The sequence below is a fragment of the Phycodurus eques genome, chromosome 8 (genome assembly GCF_024500275.1).
Source record: "Phycodurus eques isolate BA_2022a chromosome 8, UOR_Pequ_1.1, whole genome shotgun sequence".
In the NCBI taxonomy this organism is placed as follows: domain Eukaryota; kingdom Metazoa; phylum Chordata; class Actinopteri; order Syngnathiformes; family Syngnathidae; genus Phycodurus; species Phycodurus eques.
In genome coordinates this window covers 11,929,840-11,954,346 of record NC_084532.1, presented here as the reverse complement: position 1 = coordinate 11,954,346, position 24,507 = coordinate 11,929,840, and the positions used below count along the sequence as shown (strand labels likewise).

The following is a 24,507-nucleotide window of genomic DNA, read 5'->3' as shown; positions in this document are numbered from 1 at the left end:
CTTTTGGCCTTTGATAAGTAGAGGTTAACCTCTGAATTTGACCAAAAGTATTGTGGAATTTTTTTTTTTGAAAAATATGCAGGGATGGGCAGACTTTTGTGTTCAAGGGACAAATCAGATTTTTAAAACGGCCAGAAAGGCCAGGTCAATTGCAGATGAGCTAAAGAAAAAAGTAAAATGTGTGCAAAATTGTTTATTTTTATAATAAAATGATTCATTGTTGAGGTAAAGAAAAAAGTCAAATGGGTGAACAATTTTTTATTCTGATAATAAATATTTTTCAGATGGCATTATTTATCATAAATGTAATAATAATTAATTAACCAAATATTTAAATACATTTTTGAAAGTTGAATACATGTATATACACTATACACATTTTTTAAATTGCATTACAGTATTTAGAAATATCCATCCATCCATTTTCCGTACCATTTATCCTCACTAGGGTGTATTTAAAAATACAAAAGAAGCCAATTATTTAATGAGACAAATGGAGAATTACAAAATATTTTAATAAACCAATTTGAGAAAAAAGCGGCTAAGTTAAGGCAACAAATATTACAGGTCTCGATGTAAAATGCTAAGAGGGCTGGATTGAAGATGCTATGAGGGCCATAGTTTGCCCACCCCTGTTCTGAGGCCAGACAAAATCTTTATGTTGAATCACAACTATGCATGATGTCATACCAAATACCATCAAATCTTGTGAAATTTCATCTCAGTTAGCTACTGAAGGAATAATGTAAGTGTGTTTTTGTTTTTTATTGGCTTTTTTTGTATATTAATGCCACCATCATCGGCAAAGAGAGAGAGAGATAGAGAGAGAGAGAGAAACATATTCTCCTATAGGAACATGGTGAACAGACGCCCAGGCTTGTCACTACAGTTTAGCTAATCCAACATTAGGTTGAAAATAATAATAGAAGACGAATGAAATGCGTATCGCAGCGTAAGCTGTATTTAGTCTTAATGTGAACTTGCCTCTGAATCATCCATCCATCCATCCATTTTCTGAGCCGCTTCTCCTCACTAGGGTCGCGGGCGTGCTGGAGCCTATCCCAGCTGTCATCGTCTCCAATTAATGCATGTTTTTGGGATGTGGGAGGAAACCGGAGTGCCCGGAGAAGACCCACGCAGGCACGGGGAGAACATGCAAACTCCACACAGGCGGGGCCGGGGATTGAACCCGGGTCCTCAGAACTGTGAGGCTGACGCTCTAACCAGTCGGCCACCGTGCCGCCGCCTCTGAATCAATAACAGTTTTTTCACTCCGGCCATCACTGATCATCAAAGTTAAGGGCAAGTACACAATCCATTGTTTTATTATTCATATTGGTAACTTAATGGAATAATAAATGACTGGACAGTAAATACAGGTTTTAGGATGGAAATACCCTGCAACGGATTAATGTAGTTCCTTATTGATAAAATTATGGAAACAGATTGTGTTCACATTTAATGTTTGCACTGTAGTTATTCACATGTGCTTTGTATTTATATGCAGTGCGCCATGACTTTGAGGCACTGAGAAGCACCCCCATAGGGTACAGGCTCTGGTGGTCTGTAAATAAACATTAGCCACTTTGAATTAATTCACTCATTCTTGTAAGAACAGACACATATCATGAGTTGAAATTTTCCTCACCACAGTGATTCTAACATGATATTTAGGCCTGTTATGAATTTCTAAGCCATGCAGTCAAACATGTCAGTGGCCCAAAAAATAACATCTATTGCTAATGTCAAGTGCGCACTTTTCTGAACAGTTGTGCATGTTGACGGTAATAAGCTAAAACAAGCAGCAAAAATATTAAGTTATGGAACCTTAAATCTATTCAAAGAGGCAGAAACGAGCATTGACAGTGCACCACCACCAACAACAACAACACAAGCAGATCAGGGTGGTCACAACACCACATGACTGTTGTATAAGGAGATGGAACAGACAGCGAAGGAAGGGAGAGCGATGTTAAAGGATTAATCCTCGGAAAGAGAGAAGGATGAACGAAGGAGAAATACAAAGAGTGAAGATCTTCCAAACAACAAACCGAGAGCCTTTGCCACTATCAGCATCCTGCCTTTGATGTGTGCTACGTTGAACTAGCGCTAAGAAGCGAGGGGAGTGGTGCTGCCGGTCGTGGGAAAGCCAGAGAGAAGAGAGAGCCATCAGCATTATGAAAAGCATCTGGCCTGGAGGCATATGCAACAACCACTTTGATGATGCGGCCATTTACTTCACGTGGGGAAGTGAGGAGGAGGCGGGGGCAGCGTTGTGATGGAAGGGACACTGTGTGGAGATGGTTCCAGGCTATGGAGCCAGGCTGTCGAAGCCAACCCAAAATTGAAAGGCAAAGAAAAGGAAAAAAGCAAATCAAATCAAATAAGGAAGTACAAAAAAGCTGTACACCCAGCAGGCATTGCGGCGAGTCAATTGAAATAAGATGGAGACGATTTTGGTTCTGGTTAGGATGAGGCAACGGACCTCCTTGCTAGTTTGGTGTACAGCACGGTGACATATACTGACCTGGCCTTGAGACAGCACTAGTGGTGGTGGGTTCAATAATTGCTACAGGGGAGCAGAGGGGGGAGGGAAAGGGGAGGGAAAGAGGAGATTCATGTATTATTAACAGAATGGAGACGAAAAACAAAAAGGAAAAAAAAAGAAGAGCATGCAAGGACAAAAGGATTGGCATCTCTGTGGCAAGATCCAACCTCCACATGCTCAAGACTTCCTGTACCACAGGTGTCTCATGTTAATACAAAAAGAGCTTACAAACTCCACACTGAGTGAAAATGTCAATCACACTTGCACCCCTCATGTGCTTAAATAAATGTCCATCTCTCGACTACAATTTTACGTGGCTGCTAGAGCACTCTGAAAGGAGACAAATTACTACTTTCCCCCCCACATATTAAAACAGCCTTTACCACGATTTTGTCAAACTACTCCAAGGATCACGCATAAGATCCCCCTTTATGACTTTCATTTAGAGACCTTTTCAAATCAGCCTGTTTTGAGGAGTGGTCCTGTCTCATGCAAATGAGCCATTGCTGGCCCTGCCTCCCCCTACTGTAGGGTGGCTTTGCGTTACCATGCTTATTGCTACGAGCTTCCTGGTGGCTGCTTGTCTCGAGGCATGACACCAAATCAGAAGCAAAAAGCGAGCTCCCATAAAGGCAGTATAAGCATGGATTGTATTTTCACTCGTGGAGGCAGCACTTCATCACAAAGCTGCCAAATTTCAAGTGTGCATTTGGGGGCATGCAGTGGACACATTGCCAAAGACAAATACCATAAATTATAACACATTGGTCCACTAGTCGTGGTATGTCAGTGAGAACAGAGGAAAGAAAATACATTCTTAAAATTCAGTCTGTCTTTACTCGTTCAGAGGAGGCAACTCTGGCTCCCAATCTGATTAGTTTAAGAACTTATTTCAGGCTGCACCACTGATGACATTTGAGAGATGAAAGAATGTCAATTCCAGGAATGTTCCAAACTGTGGCAAATTACTTTTTTTTTATAGTCTAGGTTTTAAATGCCACATGTAGACATATGCAGCAGCCAGACAAGAGAAACTCTCAACTTTGTGCGTTTTTATGACACTTATTCCAAAAGCAGGACTAGCTTCAAAAAACGGTGTTCAGAGAAGAAGATACAGTCCGTATAGTTTTCGATCATGTGATCACATTGGAGCTCCAGATTGGGAGGATAAACTGGGTTTGAAAGGGAAAGACTAGTAGACCAACTTGTGATCATTTTTGTTTGCTTGTTTTCTTTCCTGTTATTACCCTAATCAGTTAATATCAGGTATGTTATCAATTTTCCAATCTTGTTAGATGTGCTAAGATGAGGGCTAAGAATGACACATAGTATAGATAAACTTTGTCTAACTGTGCAAAGACAAGCGGAAATAAAACCGAGACTGTTTCACTTAATGACCCGAAAGAGTTGACATACTGGCTTACTTCAACTAAAAAAGCATTGACTTTGCCTAACATTAGCCTCAAGGCTAGATAGCGGTTAGCGGGAGTCAGCAGAATCCTATGTACATCTAATATACTGTAATAACAAAGCAACAATTGACCAATATCCAACATCAGCTATAAAAATGTGTGAGTTAAGATTTCTGAACTAAAATGTAAATATTGAAACTAGAGATATACATTTATGTACAGTATGTCACACATTTTCCAAAATTCCTAAGAATTAAAGCTTACCTTCAACGAAGTGTTCAGAACAGACATGGCTGTATTGACTGGGTATCTGGTTGGAGTAAGATCAGCTCTCCTGATTTATGACAACCACAATGTCTGTCAAATGGTCAGTCTTCTCGTCCTGATTCAAAATTGGTGCCAGTAAACGGTGAAATGAGAATTTATCTATTCAAAACACTCAAAAAGCACCAGAACAAAACAAAGCGCAGAGCTCCAGCATGGCGGCAGCGGCCGTCTCCTCACGGAAAAACTATTTATAGACTTGAAGTTACATGAAGTGGAGGGGCTCACATTCAAAGCAGACTCCAACAACTCCATATGCTTTGTCACGTGTTATCAAACTTTGCTGAACGATTTATTGTTTTTAGATTTTTCAGTGCTAAACATCTTTACACTCGGAAAGTTTAGTAGATGTGCAAAAGGGAGGTGCGTTTGAATCACATTGTAACGTAACTTATCATTGCATGATGCGCCTTTCTTATTAAAGTTCAGATTTCATATTGTAGGTTTTTTTCATGTTTTAATATCATCAGTGGTTATTTCAACACTTATATGGCAGTTAACACAAGTTCAAATGTTACCATCAATTTGTTTTGTTTGGTAAATATTCCAAAAAATGTGAACAAATTGGAGCTCGACTAGCATCCCAAATACTAATACATTTCACCTTAAAGGTTCTATTGTATCACCATTCAATTACAGGCCAAAAATAAGATATGTGAACCATTATCAAAGTGTGGCCTCTCAATCCTTATCTTGGAAAAGTTGCAATTATCTTCATTTACATCTTGTGAAATTGTAAACTATATGTGCTGGATGAATTCTTTTATGTATTAGAACGTGAATTTCGTGTAAAAAAGTTACGTATGAAATGAATAAATCTACAACAGAAATTACTTTTCTTTTGGCAAACAGCATTTCGTTGAAAATAATCTGCAAGAAGCTGTGTTAACTAGCTTTAGTGCAGATATATATATATAAAATTAAAAGGCATTTGCAGGCTTTAAGGTAAGTCATGTGGTGGTTGAGCTGATTGTTAAGCTATGCAGTTGGCACATGCGCCCACCATCAGCTGTTAAAACTCTTTGTACTTCCCACAAAGGTGTAAGCTACTTTATTCCTGGAGGCTTGGTGGCAGAGGAGGAGATTTTGTGTCACAAGGGAAGCCATGACTGCCTTGGTTAAAAAAAAAAAAGACCACCATGTTGTTGTATTTTGTATCAGGATGCTCAATCTAAGCCAGGGGCCTATTTAAACTTGTAATTTGAATCAGGTTACAAAGTAAGTCAGTATTCAACTTGTCCGCACCATCTTCAGTACTGACTTTGTTGTCTTATAGTGTAACAAGCCACCAACAATTAAGCCATCCATGCTTTCGTTTGATTTCATCATTCCTATTTGAAGCTGAAAATGTGTAGGGATCAGCCTTCATGTGCCTTCAACAATGCATATGGGTGCTGGGACAGGTCGAATGCATCTTTTCTTCAATGAATGCTTCCACTTCAACGAGTCCTCCGGGAGCAGATATGTGAAGACAATTTCTTTTTTGTTCTTTCTTCAAACAGACAGACGGGGGCTATCTGATTAATATTTGAGCATGACTCACCACTAGCGCTCAGACACTCAGCCGCTCCATTACTGTTTGGTACATGTCTTCTGACAGGCAATATCTGCCTTTTTACATTTTCACACAGTGATGGACTTGCATCCTGTACAATGTGGTTGCCCACATGCACAATCTGTTAAAACAGATTTGTGAAGTCTTAACAGCTATTTCATTCAGGAATTATCTTTCTGTACTGCCTGTGAATATTCTTATTCATCCAGGTCATTTCATTCTCAGGACATTGAATCGGTCACAACTGGACTATTCTGGCTCTCTTACAAGACGTTTTGCCTCTCAATCAAGCGGGCTTCATCAGTTCATGCGACAAGGTTAGTTAGGACTCACTAGCCTCTAGTCGGTTACGCAGGCCTAACTACGCCTTGTTGCATGAACTGATGAAGTCTGCTCAGATGAGAGGCAAAACGTCTTCTAAGGCTTCCGCACACTGTGTGCTGAGGTTGAACCCGATTGGACAGGACCATCGCATAAAAATACCCACATTGAGCGATTGGCTATATGGACCCCAAGAACAGCGAGCCTGTAGAGGCATTTGATGCCGTATAGGCAGCATATGGTACTTTGTCATATTTCTTAAACCATAAATAGCTAGATTAATAGTTAAGGAAGAGGCGGGTTGCTAAAGAGAGTGGGCGCGGCTGAGAATACAAGCGTGAGTGTGGATATTTTAAAGGAGTCTTGCTGACTCCATTCATTTGAACGTACCCAGCGAGGTACGTGCTGTTTGCGTACATACTGTACGCTTTGTCATCGCCAGGCATGAATACAGTTAAGAATGAATGAATAGTTATGAAAATGGTTAATTATTGATTTAAAACACAATATTTGATGCTTCATACATCCCACATATGGCTTGGGGTGGAGGAGTGGCTGTTTGGTTTCTCGCTTGCGCAAAAACCCGGAAATGTATTTTCAGCGTGAGTAAAAGCTTGTGTGCATTTTGATTGGCTCCAAGCTGCAACATTGCGATGAAACAGTGGCCGACTGATCGGTCACTCATAAAAACAGCTGCCAAACCATGCATACTGCGCGACAGTTCTGTCGGGTTTGGCCCTGTCGCTCGGTGTGCTGCAGCCTTAAAACAACCAGAACAGTCCAGTTGCGATCGATTCAATGCCCTGAAAACCTTTCTGTACGGTTTCCCTTGGATTTTATTTAAAAAACCTTTAGACTTTATTATACTTCCTTGGTTTAACTTATCACATTTGTACAATTGAGTTTTTATTAAAACAAACAAACAAACAAACAAGGAACGTAGGAAAAAACACATCCGGTGATACATTTTCATTTTACTGTAGATAAAGAGGAGATAAAAAAAACAATGAGAGCTAAAATGCAATTGTCAAAAATGTGATTTCAATATCTTTCCTTTCTTTGCAAACTACTACTGCTTATGCTTGAAATGATTTACAACTGCATGCCATTCTTTGTACAAGTAAACAAAGACAGGGACAAATATAGTAAATCTGTAGATGGCCATAACAATTGATTAATTAAAGCTCTGTCTATTTTATGCAATTGATTGTTAATTAGCAAGCAAATGAGGTCCAAAGGAGTGCACTGTTGGTAACACAGGCACGGGTGAGTCAGCCTCAACTCGTTTGTGGTCCAAAGAACAAAGTGAAGTCGTCTATAATTTGAATATGAGCTACATCCATGCATACCTCTGCTATGGCCGCTCTTCCAGGCAGCTGTATTTTTGCCATTTAGAAATAATATATGAACAATAATTCATTGCTCAAGCTTGTGAGCACATGCTTAGGGGACAATACTAAAAATCTATTAACATCAATTAACAACAATAATAATAATAATGATCCAACTCCTCTGAGATGATTGAATATATATTTGGTGGTAAAGTCTGTTAGTTTGTCTGCGAGCTTGAAAATGATTCATTCTATGTCATTTTTATTTCTGCCCAGAGTGGGTATCGTCCTGCGGGGCATCCGTGGTGCTCAGTCATCCTGGGATAAACGTTTCTAGCTTCAAGAAATGGTGTGCCGGGGGTGTTGAGTGTACAGCCCGCTGGGATGCAGCATGAACACATTGTCACAGTACTGAACGCTTCCTCATCACAGTGCAACTGGAAAATATGTTAATGGATTTTTGATTGCCTAAATATGTAAATTTAGGTATTCAAATTATAAGTAAATGATGCAATATTTTTAGTCTGCTTTTAGGAGAAGACATGTCCTACATATGTGAATGTTTTCACAGAAAAGCACTGTGACCAAGACTAAAACAAAATAAACAATTAATGTGCACTATGTCAGGATTCACCTTGTGTGATTGACATATTCAGATAAAAGAAAAAAACAATCACAAGAGAGTGATATCACACCATCATGAGTGCAACTCGGAGAACGAAGAATCTCTAAGTTTCATTTCCCACCTGGCTTCAATATGATTTGCTATTAAGGCACAGTTCTCACCTTTAGCTCTCATCTCCCTGCTCCTTGACACAGCCACAATCACACGGTGAGAGCAAACAACATCCTGTCAGATGAGTAGACGTGTCCGAACAACGCCGACATGTGCTTACTGATAGGTGTGACAAACAAACACAATGCTCATTAACCAAATAGGCAGCAGTGTCTCTACTGCCTAAGGGAGGCTGGATGGTGATGGAGTCTCTTCTGATTACTGCTTGGGGGTGGGGGATGTGGGATTGGGAGGGAGGAGAAAAGGAAGGAAGAAATGAAGGCAAAGGTATAGAAGGAGGCGAAATCTCCACTGGAGCTCAGCCAAGGTGGGCAGAGGGGATAAGAGCTTGACCAATTAAGCTGGAGGACTTCTCAGAAAATTGGAGAGAACAGCTTCACTTCTTTTCACCAAATTTTAGTGGGAACTCGAACTGCAGCAAATGTAGTTACCCAAAGCAAAGTAGGACTAACACAAGCTAGACCAAAGAATAATTAATGGCTACAATTGTTTTTTGTCTTTTACCCCTAAATGTATCTGGACACACACACACATAGTGAGCATGTTGATTGGTGTGAGTCCATTCTTGAATCCTTGTTTTTTTTGTGTCTCATAAACATTTTCTTAGGACATGCAATGTGTAATGTGGTATGTCAGGCCTGTGATGCTGTGTTTGTCTTTGTTGAAATGCATTAGCATTTATTTATGCACATATAATCAAGTTTATACCAGTGTGTTTATGGAACTGAAGGATTTAAACACAGCTAGAGCCTGCTGTAAAATCAGCAGGCTGCTTATCTTTGCTGTTTCTTGTCAGTGAAATAACTTTAGTTTGTTTAAACGGTTTGTGTTGATCATTTAAACATGCTAAAATTTTAAAATTTCAGTAAATGATCTGCAATATAGCGGCACGGTGGACGACTGGTTTGAGCGTTTGCCTCACATTTCTGAGGACCGGGGTTCAATGCCTGGCCCCGCCTGTGTGGAGTTTGCATGTTCTCGCCGTGCCTGCGTGGGTTTCCTCCCACATCCAAAAAAACATGCATTCTAGGTTAATTGACAACTCTAAATTGCCCATAGGTGTGAATGTGCGTGCGAATGGTTGTTTGTTTGTATGTGCCCTGCGATTGGCTGGCAACCAGTTCAGGGTGTACCCCGCCTCCTGCCCAATGATCGCTGGGATAGGCTCCAGCACGCCCCAGTGAAGAGAAGCGGCTCAGAAAATGGATAGATGGATGGATCTGCAATATCACAAGCGTTCACAGTAGAGTCACATCATTGCAGACAAAAATTAATTATTTATATTTCATTAGTTTAGCTCCGTGGTATTTTAGATTGTTTCATACTACTACTTACACAATATATGTATTTTGGTACTTCCCACCACTGCTGAGCATTGCCAAAGACATGGGCAAGTATGCATTGCAAAAGCAGTGATTTGTTAACATGTTGGTAACATTTGACCTGAGGTATGTGCTTTAAAGTTGTTAAATTTTCCTCAACCCCCCAAATAAAAAGTTACATAGCTAGGATCATATTCACAGAGCCCAAACATTACATATTTTATTTGCAGTTGATTTGAGACAGAAACCAGATTTTTCTTGCAGCGACTGCTTTAGGAGCCCAGCAAATGTGTTGACTGTCCATCGCCATAAATTCACTTATCAGCAATAATGGGAAGCGTTTTCATGGGCTGATTTAAAGGTTAAGGCTAATAATATTTACACCACTGAATAGTAAGAACCTTTCAACATCACATTAAAAATCATGTAATCCATCCATCCATTTTCTACCGCTTATCCGGGTCGGTTTGTCATCGGTGATCCTGCCAGGGGCATAAAGCCCCAGACAACTTAGCTCCTAGGATCACTGGGACACACAAAGCCCTGCACCACAACAAGGTGACGGCTCAAGGAGGGGAAATTATGTAATGTGGAAGCCAATGTACTGTCCCTTTTGCACATAGTATGAATGAATGTTTAGACCCTTTTCCACACAACATCCATGTACCGCTTCATCTTTAAATTCAACGCAACATATAATGCTTGGTGAAATATGCAAGCCTCGTTCCCCTCCCAATCTTGCTCATCAACGGCTATCGACTGGTTCGAAAAAAGCTATCCGAAGTCACCTGTGATCTCACCTCTGGATTTTGTTATTTGCGTTTGTGCACCTGTGAGAGTGCCACAATGATTGCTTAACATTCCTCATTAAGGCGAGAGCAGAGTTGTCCTCTCTTTCATTAGTGGAGATCATCAGAGCAAAAACAGGCATGGGGAAACACTTTTTCTGTATGTGAAAGCAGAAGATAGACGAGTCAAACGATGACAGAGGATGAATAGGAGACTGGGGAGAGGACAAAAGAAAGAATAAGAGAATCAGAAAAAAAAGTAAAAGTGTGCCAGAAAGGCAGACAAAGGGATAAAGAATGCGGAAATTGAAGTTGTGGGCGGTCATAAAGGATTCCATTTCCTCTAACTATGCTGATGGTTTCTCTCTCTGTCCTTCAGGCCATGCCAGCATCACATTCAGATCATCCATTGGAAGATCTGAGGCAGGCTTTTGATTTTCTATGTGTGTATATAAATTTTGGACTGTGGAGTGCTCTTTTGACAACAGCTTAATGCTACAGAAGTATATTTTTGTATTCCAAGTCCCTGGCCTGCAAGGGACGACGTTATCATCTAAGAGTGCTGTGCAAACTGGTAAATAATTAAATTCAGCTGTTCATATTTCATCACTGAATATATTAAATGGATTTTTTCCCTCTCATCTTTGCGCTATAACATTCTTCAATCCTTAACTGGCATTGCTTCTTGCAGCTTGGCAGTTGCATTAGGTGGACAAGATAACTGAATTCTATCTTTCAGGTCACATCCAACTTGGTGGTAACTATCCATCCATCTATTATCTGAGCCGCTTATCCTCACAAGGGTCGCGGGAGCGCTGGCACCAATCCCAGCTATCATCGGGCAGGAGGCGCCAATCCCAGCTATCATCGGGCAGGAGGCGGGGTACACTCTGAACTGGTTGCCAGCCAATCGCAGGGCACATACAAACAAACAACCATTCGCACTCACATTCACACTAACAGGCAATTTAGAGTTGTCAATTAACCTACCATGCATGTTTTTGGGATGTGAGAGGAAACCGGAGTGCCCGGAGAAAACCCACGCAGGCACGGGGAGAACATGCAAACTCCACAAAGGCGGGGCCGGGGCTCCGAACTGTGAGGCAGACGCTCCAACCAGTCGTCCAGCGTGCCGTGGTGGTAAGTATAATTATCCTGATTCATAGCAGCTAGTATTCACACATGGACATTAAAGAGACCATAGACTCTCTATGGAGATGTACTGTATCACTTCAACATACAGTACTTCAGAGGCTCAATAGCACATTACTGCTTCAAGGTGCTTCCAGAGTCACAGTATTTAATACATGCTTACACCTCTCGCATTTTTGTAAATATAGACAACAGGAATGATGCTTTCCTACAATGTCAGTTTACAGCTTGTATACTATAAGTGTGTAAATTTGGTGTCCCCTCAAAATAATTCAACACAGCCATTTGACTAAATCATTTTCTACAAAACTGAGTACACCCCAAAGTGGAAATGTCCAAATAGCAGAGATGGGGGGACTCGAGTCAAATCACTTGACTCGAGTCTGCGGTCTGGGTCCGGACCCAGAAGCAGTCCGATAGGGACCCACACCATAGCCAAAAGAAGAAAGCTTATGATTCAAGACATACAAAGTGCTTCGATTTTAAGCAGCACAGCATTACAGGCTTTACGGTAGTGACGAACCGTATCGAACAATCACAGGTGAGTTCAGTCACCAACTTCAGCCTATCAAATCAGATCTCAGGCAGTAATCACTGACTGTGCGCTGCCCAGCAAGGATGAGAGGAGAAACGTAGCAGGGGAGAGAGAAAGAGAGTGTGTGGAAGTTGAATTAAAGATGGAGAAATGCCATTATGAAACAAAACACAGGTTTTGAGCAAACAAAACTTCTAAAATGGCTCAGTTGTTCGGATTTGTTAATTTAAAATATGTAAAATTGTTTGAAAAATTGTTTGTCGATTAGGATTCCAAACAGAAAAAGTTAAGCACTTTATTTGAACACATATTTCTCTTTTTATTTATTTGCTCTTATTTTGAAATTTGCAGCTTTACTTTTATTTAGTAAATGAGAGAACACACAGTTGTGGTCAAATGTTTGATTACCCATGCAGAATTTGTAAGTTGTGTACAATTCTAAAGAAAACAGACACCAATCATCGCGCGCAAGAACTTTCCATCCCTTAAAATGGGGACATCAAACACATAGGGGCGCATTGGGTAAAATGTGCCCCCAGTGCCTCTCCGGTGCAGGATTTCTTTTTGTAATGCTACAAGTTAACAATCAAAAGGGGTGAAAATGCAACCTGCTTCCCAGATATCATTGAAAAAATTGCTGTTGCAACAGATGACTTTGAATATAAATAAGTCAATAGAAAACTATAGTTTTGTTATGAAAGAGAACTCAATTCCTAAAAGTTTAAAAATCTGTGAAAAATGGACTGATAGAAGAGTGGCATGAAACATCTGGATTGGATTGTATCAAGCTAAAAAGGGCACCTTTCACAGAGAATAACCCTTGAAATACCCCAGCCCCCACGCCCCAGTTACAGTACCTTGGCCATCTCGTGTGACACCACATTCAAAGTGACAAGGTTTTTCTCTTGTACTTGGAGAGAATCCTGTATATTGGAGATACAAGTTCCGTCTAATAGAATACCAACGAATAACTTCAAGGTTGCTGTGAACCATGTAAAGCTAATTTATTTACTATTGTATTCCAAATACCCATGCAAAACTCACTGCCTATCAGGGAAACCTGAAACTGTTATTACTCCCAACCAAGCGTGGCAGTTTAGTTCACTGTTGTTTGGAAGCTAAATTCACCTGTCTGTTTCAGGCTCATACCACACCCTTTGTGTGCTACTGATTCAAACTTTTGTGCTCAAACAAGGGTTAGGGCTTTTCAGTATTTTTATTTTATTTAATTTTTTTAACAAAGCTATCCTCCATGTTACATCCATCCATTTTCCGTACTGCTTATCCTTACTAGGGTCGTGGGCGAGCTGGAGCCTATTCCCAGCTGACTCTGGGCGAGAGGCGGGGTACACCCTGAACTGGTCGCCAGTCAATCACATCCGTGATACATTGTTGTAGATTTTTGTGAGATGATAAAATGATAACATGTTTTTCCCAGTAGTTGTGTAATAGCTTTGATGTTTTTGTACTTATCGCTGTAACAACCACATTCCGACAACCTTCGGAGAAAGCGTTTGCTGTGCGTCCTATAATGGAGACTGTCAGGACAAATCACTGTGCATGTATCGAGCAGCAGGATGTTAAAATATCTTCGATGTCTTGGGCTCTCTGTGCATCCAGGCTGACTACTGTGTATATTATTGTATTGGGCGTTCTTATTTGAGAAACATTTGAGACACTTCCGGGACTTTCTACACGAAGGAATGTGTCTATGTAGGATATCTGCAAGTAAGACGAGGAGTTTTTCAAGACCATTTTAATGGCAACTTCAATCAAATAGCAATATGTGCTTAGTATTAACAATAAATAATTGCTCATATGCAAAATTTTCAGGTAGTAGCACTACTTTGTATTCTGGTCACCTGTTTTTTTCATTTTTTAAACCAATTTCCTGTCAGATGGTTTGACACAAAGAATAAAAAATACTCTCTTTCCTCCCCAATCTTCCCCAAGCCTTTAATGTAAAGAGATGCGATGTCTCAGTACTTTTTGTGTTATTAATATACAGCTTTGAATTACATTATTGGTTATTTGGTCATCTGCAGTATGAGGTAGTCTCTTGACTTGAGTAATAACAATTTTTATGTAGTCTGCCAACTTGTGCACGAGCAGTTTGGCTTTTGGCCTCCTCCACGTTTTGAACTCAGTTTGGTATCTTTGAAAAGTATAAAAGTTATGAAAGGGTTGACATGCAGTCCTCTCTTGCCGTCTGGGTCAGCCTACTCTCTCAACATTCAACTTAAAATCACTGACCTGTGTGCAGCAATTGTGCTAATGTTAAGATGAAGCTAAATATATGTTAATACTCATGCAAATACAGAATTTCAAAGCAGACCCAGTCTGCTCACACTCAGACAAGATCTCTCTCTCTCTCGCTCGCTCGCTCGCTCTCTCTCTCTCTCTCTCTCTCTCTCTCTCTCTCTCTCTCTCTCTCTCTCTCTCTCTCTCTCTCTCTCTCTCTCTCTCTCTCTCTCTCTCTCTCTCTCTCTCTCTCTCTCTCTCTATATATATATATATATATATATATATATATATATATATATATATATGATAACTAGTGGTTAGTCCTGTGTCCCTAAGTGCTATGGCTACGGTTTAGATTCTTCATAGGTCACGAACCGTCTTGGGCTGTCACCAGACTCTTCAATACTCCAGCATATGAAATAAAGAAAATCCGGTATAATGGTACCGGTACTTACGGATGAGAGGCACACTGGCATTAGTGGTCCCAAGCTTATTGGTGGCGACGCACGTGTAGTTCCCGTAACGATCCTCTGTCATGTTGGTCACCGTGAGGACTGATCTGGAACTGAGGCTCTTGATGTCGATGCCCTGGCCCTTGATAATCCTGAAAATTGAGCACAATGCCAACACATTAAGCCTTTATTTCTCTCCCCACACACACAAAATGTCAAGGGGGAGGAGGAAGATGTCAAGGACAGCACAAATGTTTGTCATCCTGTCACTAAGTAGCACTTCAATACCCTCTTCAGCAGATCTAGTTATTCTTTGGTGTGTCACATCTGAAGCCTTGAAGAGGAAGGTTGACTGAGTCAGAGGTCAACCAGATGGATGCTACTTTACAATAAATTGTTTCTATGTCGTGCCGTGTTATGAAATTAACAAACATTTATTGCTTATAATAGTGATTGTAATTACCTTTAAAATCATTTTCAAGAACACACAAAATCATTCAAGAACATTTTCTTACATGATGCGCATGTTGATTGTGGGATTTACAAATTATTACAACTGAGTTCATGGCAGTTGGGCACCTGAATTCTCCACTCAGGATCCGGACAAAGGCAAACCTGTTATTGGATTATTTTGCAGAAATTCGTCATTTAACTTGTGCAAACTTTACAGAATTTATGGCAGTCTTTTCTGGTCACTATCATAATAACTATTGAATACAGGCGGCACGGTGGGCGACTGGTTAGAGCGTCAGCCTCACAGTTCTGAGGACCCGGGTTCAATCCCCGGCCCCGTCTGTGTGGAGTTTGCATGTTCACCCCGTGCCTGAGTGGGTTATCTCCGGGCACTCCGGTTTCCTCCCACATCCCAAAAACATGCATTAATTGGAGACTCTAAATTGCCCGTAGGTGTGAACGTGAGTGCGAATGGTTGTTTGTATGTGCCCTGCAATTGGCTGGCAACCAGTTCAGGGTGTACCCCGCCTCCTGCCCGATGACAGCTGGGATAGGCTCCAGCACGCCCGCGACCCTAGTGAGGAGAAGCGGCTCAGAAAATGGATGGATGGATATTGAATACAAACACAGGAAATACACAGACCAATTAAACTCCTCCCACGAGTAAGCCAATTATTATTCACTATTATTTAATTTATTCAGAGCACCTTGGCAAGTGGAGTGCATGTGTGTGTGTGTGTGTGTGTGTGGGGGGGGGGGGGGGGGGCGATAGGCACGCAAGCAGAGTGGGTTAAAGCTGTTAAGTTGTTAATATTATTTCAGATTGTCTATATTTAACACAGAGAAAGAATTCAGTGTGAAAATAAAACCTGTACAATATCTATGTAATCTATGTTTTTATTTTATTTAACAATAATTCCATCATATTTGGAATTGCATTAAAATGCATGTTATACATTATGGAATTTCAGGCCTGCGCATTTCCTGCAATGAACCCCTCCAACCATTAAGGAAGTACCGTAATTTCTCGTGCATAATGCGCACCCATGGATAATATGCACCCCCAAAATTGAGCTCAAAATTCTGGAAAACCCTTCAACCTATGTATAATGCATTTTGACAATGCATGATTTTGCTTCTACCCATATGATCAAAAGTGTTATCTGTATTTTGTTAGTTTTTCAAAGAATTATTCTGAAGTTAAGCATGCTATTTGAACACATAATACTTTTGTTTTATTTTCTTGCTCTTATTTTGAAATTTACAGCCCTACTTTTATTTAGTATATGAGGAAACACACAGTTGTGCTCATATGTTTGATTAGCCAGGCAGAATTTGTAAGATGTGTACAATTCTTTAAAGAAAACATGAAGGACCCGGCGAAACACATTGAATTCAAATTAAACTGTCAAGCATTTCAGAAAAGCATTATCATTCAACAAAACATAACCATAAAGAAATTAATGATGGTTGTTGTTCAGTCATCAGTCGTATTTAAAAAAGGGTTTTATATATATATATATACATATATATATCACAAATTCTGCCTGTGTATGTAAACGTATGAGTACAATTGTACATATATGCAGTCATATGTACCCCTGTCATCTTGGAATGAAAGTGTAGGCTTCACCTTTTTCATAACCTCTAAGTGGCATACTAGAATGAAAGCGTACAACGTTTTCACAACTTCTTGGTGGCGGTGGCATATTGTAATGAAAGTGTACAGCTTTCTCATAACCTTTAGATGGTGGCATATATTTATAAAACATGAAAGCCTACCTGTGTATAATGCACACTATAGACTTTTGACAATTTTTTGGGGGAAAACAATGCGCATTATACACGAAAAATTACGGTATCCCTGTCATAAGCCATCAGATACTCCAGAGAGCAGGCGTATTGTATGCAGTATTTTTACTGTGAACCCCCAATCGACCTTAAGCTTTGCTTTGCTCACAGTATGAGGAATTCTGGCTTAAACTACTTCTTCAGACGTTATGTCAAGTGATGTCCCACGGTGACATCCTCACTAATAATCTTGATGGTAGTCTCCAAGTGAGCTTGTCTCTTTTTTTGAGTCAACATTAAACAAGACCACACTCTCCTCATTCAGAGTGAAAGAACCACCACCCAGATATACACACAATACTCCCTGGCCTGCCATTCAAAGCGGTGACAGATCATGAAGAGGAGTTTGTCAAAGACTGTTACGCTTTTCCATCAGTGGCAAACTGGCAGCAGCACTGAATTTATGTCAAAGCTATAAAACACATACAGTCGACAAAAAGAACACACTGAGAAAACAAAAGTGGCCCTCAATTTCTTCTTCTTAGCGGTTTTGTAGAGACGATAAACCTATTGTTTTCTGTGTTGAACACCACATAGTTCTTTCATTTAGTTGATATAAGTGTAAATTAAGATATCACCATGTACAAAGTCATCAAAAACAAGTCTTAGAATCAACTAAAAAGTAAAATCCTGGCAACTTTCCTCCTTAGCAATTTGAAATAATTGAATCCAGCCCATAATTACGATTGGCACAGCGTGAGCTGATAATTGAAATTGTGCTCACCAGGGGCCTCATGTAGAAAAGGTGCGCACGCACAAAAACGTGGCGTCCGTTCTTTTTCACGGCAAAGTTCAGATGTATCAAGAGTGACATGACCTTGGAAATGTGCGGTGCCTCACGCCAACTGCATGGCTGGCGTACGCACGTTTCTGCAGCTTTTGGTGCTTTGGCGACACTTAGAGGTGATGCTGAGAAACCGTTATCATAAATCTGCACATCAGAGAGACATGAACAATTTGCACTGATGAACAATTCATGCTATAAAAATACATGGTGTTAACCGTGTGGGGTGATCAGAGTCAGCCACATGTGAGAGCAATGTCACCCATGATCGCAGCGATTCTCTTCTCGAACGGTGTTGAGGCCCTCTGCGCCAGTTCCTCCACCTGTTTTGTCCACACTTTGGCGGTGGGCAGCTGTCCTCCGCTTCACATCCACCTTAATGTCTTACCACTTCTTTTTTAGTTCAGCGTCTGTGCGCTATTCTGTCTCCACAGCATTGACAGCCGCACACAAGCTGTCCCATTCGCTCTTCTTTCACGTGTTGTTAACGCCAGAGGACAGCGTGCCAAAGAGATTTTCTTACGCACCTCCACTTCATTGAGCAACTTCACATTCAGAAAAAAAAAAATTCTTCATTACCTTGCTCATTTTCTGATCATGCAGAGATCGGCATCTCAGGTGCAGGGTTCATTTAAATGTGATTTGCATATTCAAATGTGGGCGTGGACAGGGAGGAGTCGGCTACTCAAACCGTCACTGAGTGGGAACTGAACCCAAGCTGCCCGCACCAAAGTCAGGCGAGTGTACCACTACACCATCAGTGACTCTGGCTGCAATATAACAAAGTGAAAATTGAAGGGGGTCTGAATACTTTACGTACCCACTGTACAGTAAATAACATCTACATAGGACTGAAAACAAATTGAATATTATTGATCAATGATTGAGAAAATAGCCGGCATGGTGCAAACTGGTTAGCACATCTGCCTCACAGTTCTGGGGACCAGGGTTCAAATCCCAGCCCCGCCTATGTGGCGTTTGCATGTTCTCCCCGTGCCTGAGTGGGTTTTCTCCAGGCACTCCGGTTTCCTCCCACATCCCAAAAACATGCGTAGTAGGTTGATTGAGGTAGGTGTGAATGTGAGTGCGAATGGTTGTTTGTTTATATGTGCCCTGCGATTGGCTGGCGACCAATTAAAGGTGTACCCTGCCACTCGCCCGAAGATAGCTGGGATAGGCTCCAGCAGCCCGCAACCCTAGTGAGGATAAGCGTTAAAGAAAATGGATGGATGGATTGAGAAAATACAACAAAACATTGTTACCTTTGTAGTATTTAAAGAAAAACTGTCCCTGACGTTCGAAACTCTATTGCAATATACAGTATGTATACAATATTAAATTGTAGTCAACAAATCTAGCGTAAACATTATCTGCACAAAACAAAGCACACAACTGACTGATCTTGTTCTGTTCTTAATACAATGTCTTTATGTTTTCTTTAGGTTCATGCTATGGCAATATATGATGTGTTTTACTTCATGTGTGTCCCCATGAGGATCCAAGTGTCTGATTTGGTTATCAATCTAAAAACGTTCGCTGAACTCTGCTTCATGTCGTGACTGAATTTCTGAGGCCATAACCCCATAAGAACTGTCCCTGGTGTAAATTAAAGCCATGACAGAGGACAGACCCTGCTGCGGAACAACTGGAACACAGCTCATTCAAGTGACCATCGATGCTAAAGCAATCTCTTTCTCACCTTTTCTCCCCCTTGTACCACTCAAATGTGGGTGAAGGCACAGCAGCTGCCTCGCACCTCAGCAGAGCAGTTCGTCCCAAACCAACTCCATGGCTTTTCATCTCATGGATGGATGGTGCAACTGGAGAAAACAGATAAATAAACAGAAGGTATACAAGTCAGCAAAAGCACATTTCTATTGTTCTTGAAAATAAAATGTTTCTGACAATTGAGACATTGAGTGCTCAACTGGGTGGCTTTATTGAAAAAATGATGAAAAATTACAGTCTTCAAAATTGCAGTCACTGTACACATTCTGCAACACTTCTGAAATAAGCTTAGCTGGTTAAGGGAGAGGGCATCCTTCGCCAATGTTCAGAAAATGAAATGACTTGTACTGGATGGTGATAAATGGCTTAATGGGAGTTGAAAGACTCAATGGCGGCAGCATGTTCTGTGAATGCATAATGAGGCTCCTTTTATGTGAAGGAATGTGAAGGAAATCTCGATTCCATTGTTGTGAGGGCAGCCATACATGTTGAGAATTCCTGAGGCAAACCATGCCTTTGTGTTCTAAATATTTAAGTTGCTCGAGGTAGAGCCAGCCTTGAAATAAATATAATTTGTGTACTCATGTAAAGTAGAATAAAACAACAGTTTCTTGTTTGTCCTCTTTTAAGATAAAACGTTACATAGAGTCCATTACTTGTTAAAGTTTAACACATAATAGCTCGTACTGGATGGTTGTTATAAGAGAAGATAATCCTTTAATGATTTCCCAGAGGGGAAATTCAGGTGTTACAGATTGTTTAAAAACAAACACACAAAAAAGTGAGTCTGAGTCAATGACATGTCTACAGATTGAGGTTAGTGGTGAAGGGAGTGTGATTGTTGCCCACACTGCTGTGCGTGCTGCTTATCTTTATTCATCCCTATGTTTACTGCTTATTTACATTAAGCAACAATTGTATCCACAATGTCCTCCTGTAGGTCTTCACAAACCAGCGGGTCCATCCATCCATCCATTTCCTACCGCTTATTCGAGGTCGGGTCGCAGGGGCAGTAGCTTTAGCAGGGACGCCCAGACTTGCTTCTCACCCTATCTCTAAGGGAGAGCCCGGACACCCTGCGGAGGAAACTCATTTCGGCCGCTTGTATCCGGGATCTTGTTCTTTCGGTCACGACCCACAGCTCGTGACAATAGGTGAGGGTAGGAACGTAGATCGACCGGTAAATCGAGAGCTACGCCTTTCGGCTTAGCTCCTTCTTTACCACAACGGACCCATACAAAGTCCGCATCACTGGAGACGCTGCACCAATCCTTCTGTCGATCTCCCATTCCATTCTTCCCTCACTCGTGAACAAGACCTCAAGATACTTGAACTCCTCCAATTGGGGCAGGATCTCATCCCCGACCCGGAGAGGGTACGCCACCCTTTTCCGACTGAGTACTATGGTCTCAGATTTGGAGGTGCTGATTATCATCCCAGCCGCTTCACACTCGGCTGCAAACCGCTCCAGTGAGAGTTGGAGATTACGGCTTAATGAAGCGAACAGAACCACATCATCTGCAAAAAGCAGAGATACAATATTGAGGCCACCAAACCGGACCGCCTCTACGCCTCGGCTGCGCCAATTCTGTCCATAAAAGTTATGAACATAATCGGTGACAAAGGGCAGCCTTGGCGGAGTCCAACCCTCACCGGCAAAGAATCCGACTTACTGCCGGCAATGCAGATCACGCTCTGACACCGGTCGTACAGGGACCAAACAGCCCCTATCAGGGGGTTGGGTACTTCATACTCCCGAAGCACCCCCCACAGGACTCCCTGAGGGACACGGTCGAACGCCTTCTCCAAGTCCACAAAACACATGTAGACTTGTTGGGCGAACTCCCATGCACCCTCGAGGACCCTGTTGAGGGTGTAGAGCTGGTCCACTGTTCCACGGCCAGGACGAAAACCACTGCACCTCCTAAATCTGAGATTTGACTTCCCGATGGACCCTCCTCTCCAGCACCCCTGAATAGACCTTAACAGGGAGGATGAGGAGTGTGATCCCCCTGTAGTTGGAACACACCCTCCGGTTCCCCTTCTTAAAAAGGAGGACCACCACCCCAGTCTGCCAATCCAGAGGCGCTGTCCCTGATGTCCACGCAATGGTTGCAGAGGTGTGTCAACCAGGACAGCCCCACAACATCCAGAGCCTTTAGGAACTCCGGGCGAATCCCATCCACCCACCAAGGAGCTTTTTAACCACCTCGGTGACCGCAACCCCAGTGATAGGAGAGCCCGCCTCAGAGAACCCAGACTCTGCTTCCTCATGGGAAGGCGCGTCGGTGGAGTTGAGGAGGTCTTCGAAGTATTCTCCCCACCGACTCACAACGTCCCAAGTCCAGGTCAGCACTGCCCCATCCCCACTATACACAGTGTTGGTGGTGCACTGCTTTCCCCTCCTAAAACGCCAGACGGTGGACCAGAATTTCCTCGAAGTCGTCCGAAAGTCTTTCTCCATGGCCTCACCGAACACCTTCCATGCCGGAGTTTGTGCTTCAGCGACCACCAAAGCTGCATTCCGCTTGGCCAGCCGGTACCCATCAGCTGCCTCAGGAGTCCCACAGGCCAAAAAGGCCCGATAGGTCTCCTTCTTCAGCTTGACGGGATCCCTCACCGTTGGTGTCCACCCATGGGTTTGGCTATTGCCGCCTCGACAGGCACCGACCACCTTATGGACACAGCTCCGGTCGGCTGCCTCAGCAATGGAGACACTGAACATGGTCCACTGGAACTCAATGTCCCCCGCCTCCCCTAGGACGTGGGTGAAGTTCTGCCGTAGGTGGGAGTTGAAACTCCTTACGGCCACAGCTCCGGTCGGCCGCCTTGGCAATAGATGCGCGGGACATGGTCCACTCGGACTCAATGTCCCCCATCTCCCCCGAGATGTGGGTGAAGGTGGGGGTTGAAACTCCTTCTGACAGGTGATTCTGCCAGACTTTCCCAGCAGACCCTCACAATACGTTTGGGCCTGCCAGGTCGGACCGGCATCTTCCCCTACCATCAGAGCCAACTCACCACCAGGTGGTAATCAGCTGACAGCTCCACCCTCTCTTCACTCGAGTGTCCAAGACATGCGGCCGCAAGTCCGATGACACGACCACAAAATTGATCATCGAACTGCGACCTAGGGTGTCCTTGTGCCAAGTGCGCATGCGGACGACCTTATGCTTGAACATGGTGTTCGTTATGGACAATCCGTGATCAGCACAGAAGTCCAATAACAGAACACCGCTCAGGTTCTGATCGAGGGAGCCGTTCCTCACAATCACGCCCTTTGAGGTCTCACTGTCATTGCCCACGTCAGCATTGAAGTCCCCCAGCAGAACGATGGAGACCCCAGCGGGAACGCTCTCCAGCACCCCTTCCAAGGACTCCAAAAAGGCTGGGTACTCTGAACTGCTGTTTTGGTGCATAGGCACAAACATCAGTCAGGACCCGTACCCACCCGAAGGCGGAGGGAGGCTACCCTCTCGTCCACCGGGGTGAACCCCAACGTACAGGCGCCGAGTCGGGGGGCAATAAGTATACCCACAGCTGCTCGGCGCCTCTCACCGTGGGCAACTCCAGAGTGGAAGAGAGTCCAACCCCTCTCGAGAGGACTGGTACCAAAGCCCAAGCTGTGTGTGGAGGCGAGCCCGAGTGTATCTAGTCGGAACTTCTCGACCTCACACACCAGCTCGGGCTCCTTTCCTGCCAGAGAGGTGACATTCCACGTCCCTAGAGCCAGCTTCTGTAGCCTTCGGCCACCACCCAGCTCACACTGCACCCGACCTCTATGGCCCCTCCCACAGGTGGTGTGCCCATGGGACGGGGGACCTACGTTACCCTTTCGGGCTGTGCCCGGCCAGGCTCCATGGGTGCAGGCGCTCGCCGTCGAGCCCCACCTCCAGGCCTGGCTCCAGAGGGGGGCCCTGGTGACTCGCGTCCGGGCAAGAGAAAACCAGCGGGTATTCATGTAAAATTCAAGAAAACAGATAATTAGATCAGAGCTACATACATTGGTCACAATCCTCAAATGGCTCCTTATAATCAGCCTTGGCCTTCTACTTACAGTCTTCTAATAGTGAAAATATCTGAGAAGAGAAATCTAAGCATGATGAAGAGTGGAATGTGGACTGTATCCATAGGGTTAGCTCGCTGCTAACCTGTACGAGTCTATAGACAGCTGACAGATGCGGTGGGATGCAAGAGAGCCATGTGAGCTTTTGTAAAAGTGGACTGTGATCGTGTAGGAGAGGCCAAGGGAGGTGACAATGTGCTGTGTGAAGATGAATTCCCTTGCACATTTTCCTGCAGCCTAATGAACACACTCATATGACTTGAGTCTGCTGATGTCCTGTCCTTGCATGTGTGTGCCAATTATACCACTCCTTCCGCTCTTCCAAGGCTGGGTTGACTAATCTGAAAGACCTGAGGTAGTCATTCAAGTGATGGGTTCGGCTATGGCTTTTCCTATTCATTTATCACTGCACGAAATATTAGATGCCATGCTGTGGGGTAGAGCGAGACTTTGACTGCCTTTCCATGGTGGCTGTGCGTGTTAATGGGTGCGCAGGCTTCAAGTGTCCATACCGTTATTAAAAAACTAATGACCCGATTCAAATTCTCACCCCACTCAATTTGAATCCTTCGTGGTCATCACACCACACTGTCAACTTGGAGAAAAATAATCACGCACGCACGCAAACACACCTACAATGTGCCTGTGATGATGGACAATAAAAGAGAACATACTGTAGCATATCCAGAGTGGTAAACATTCTACACCACTTTTACTGGCTCGTGAAATTAATGTTGGAAATGAAAGCTACAATTAGTATTGATCGACAGCACAGAAATATTAAGTACAGTCATCACAAATAGGACAAAATCAATGGCTTAGTAGGTTCTCAATCATCCACTGGC

The 24,507-nt window shown here is 42.7% G+C and overlaps 1 protein-coding gene across 1 annotated transcript in view; it reads right to left on the bottom strand.

The window, feature by feature from the left end:
• negr1 (neuronal growth regulator 1) overlaps positions 1 to 24,507 on the bottom strand; it is a 215,817-nt gene that overhangs the window by 46,964 nt on the left and 144,346 nt on the right. Inside the window, exons 6-7 of the mRNA XM_061684176.1 lie at positions 19,568 to 19,688; positions 14,784 to 14,932 (exon numbers count right to left, since the gene is read on the bottom strand). Coding sequence (XP_061540160.1) covers positions 14,784 to 14,932; positions 19,568 to 19,688 — 270 coding nt within the window. The remainder of the gene's footprint in view (positions 1 to 14,783; positions 14,933 to 19,567; positions 19,689 to 24,507) is intronic.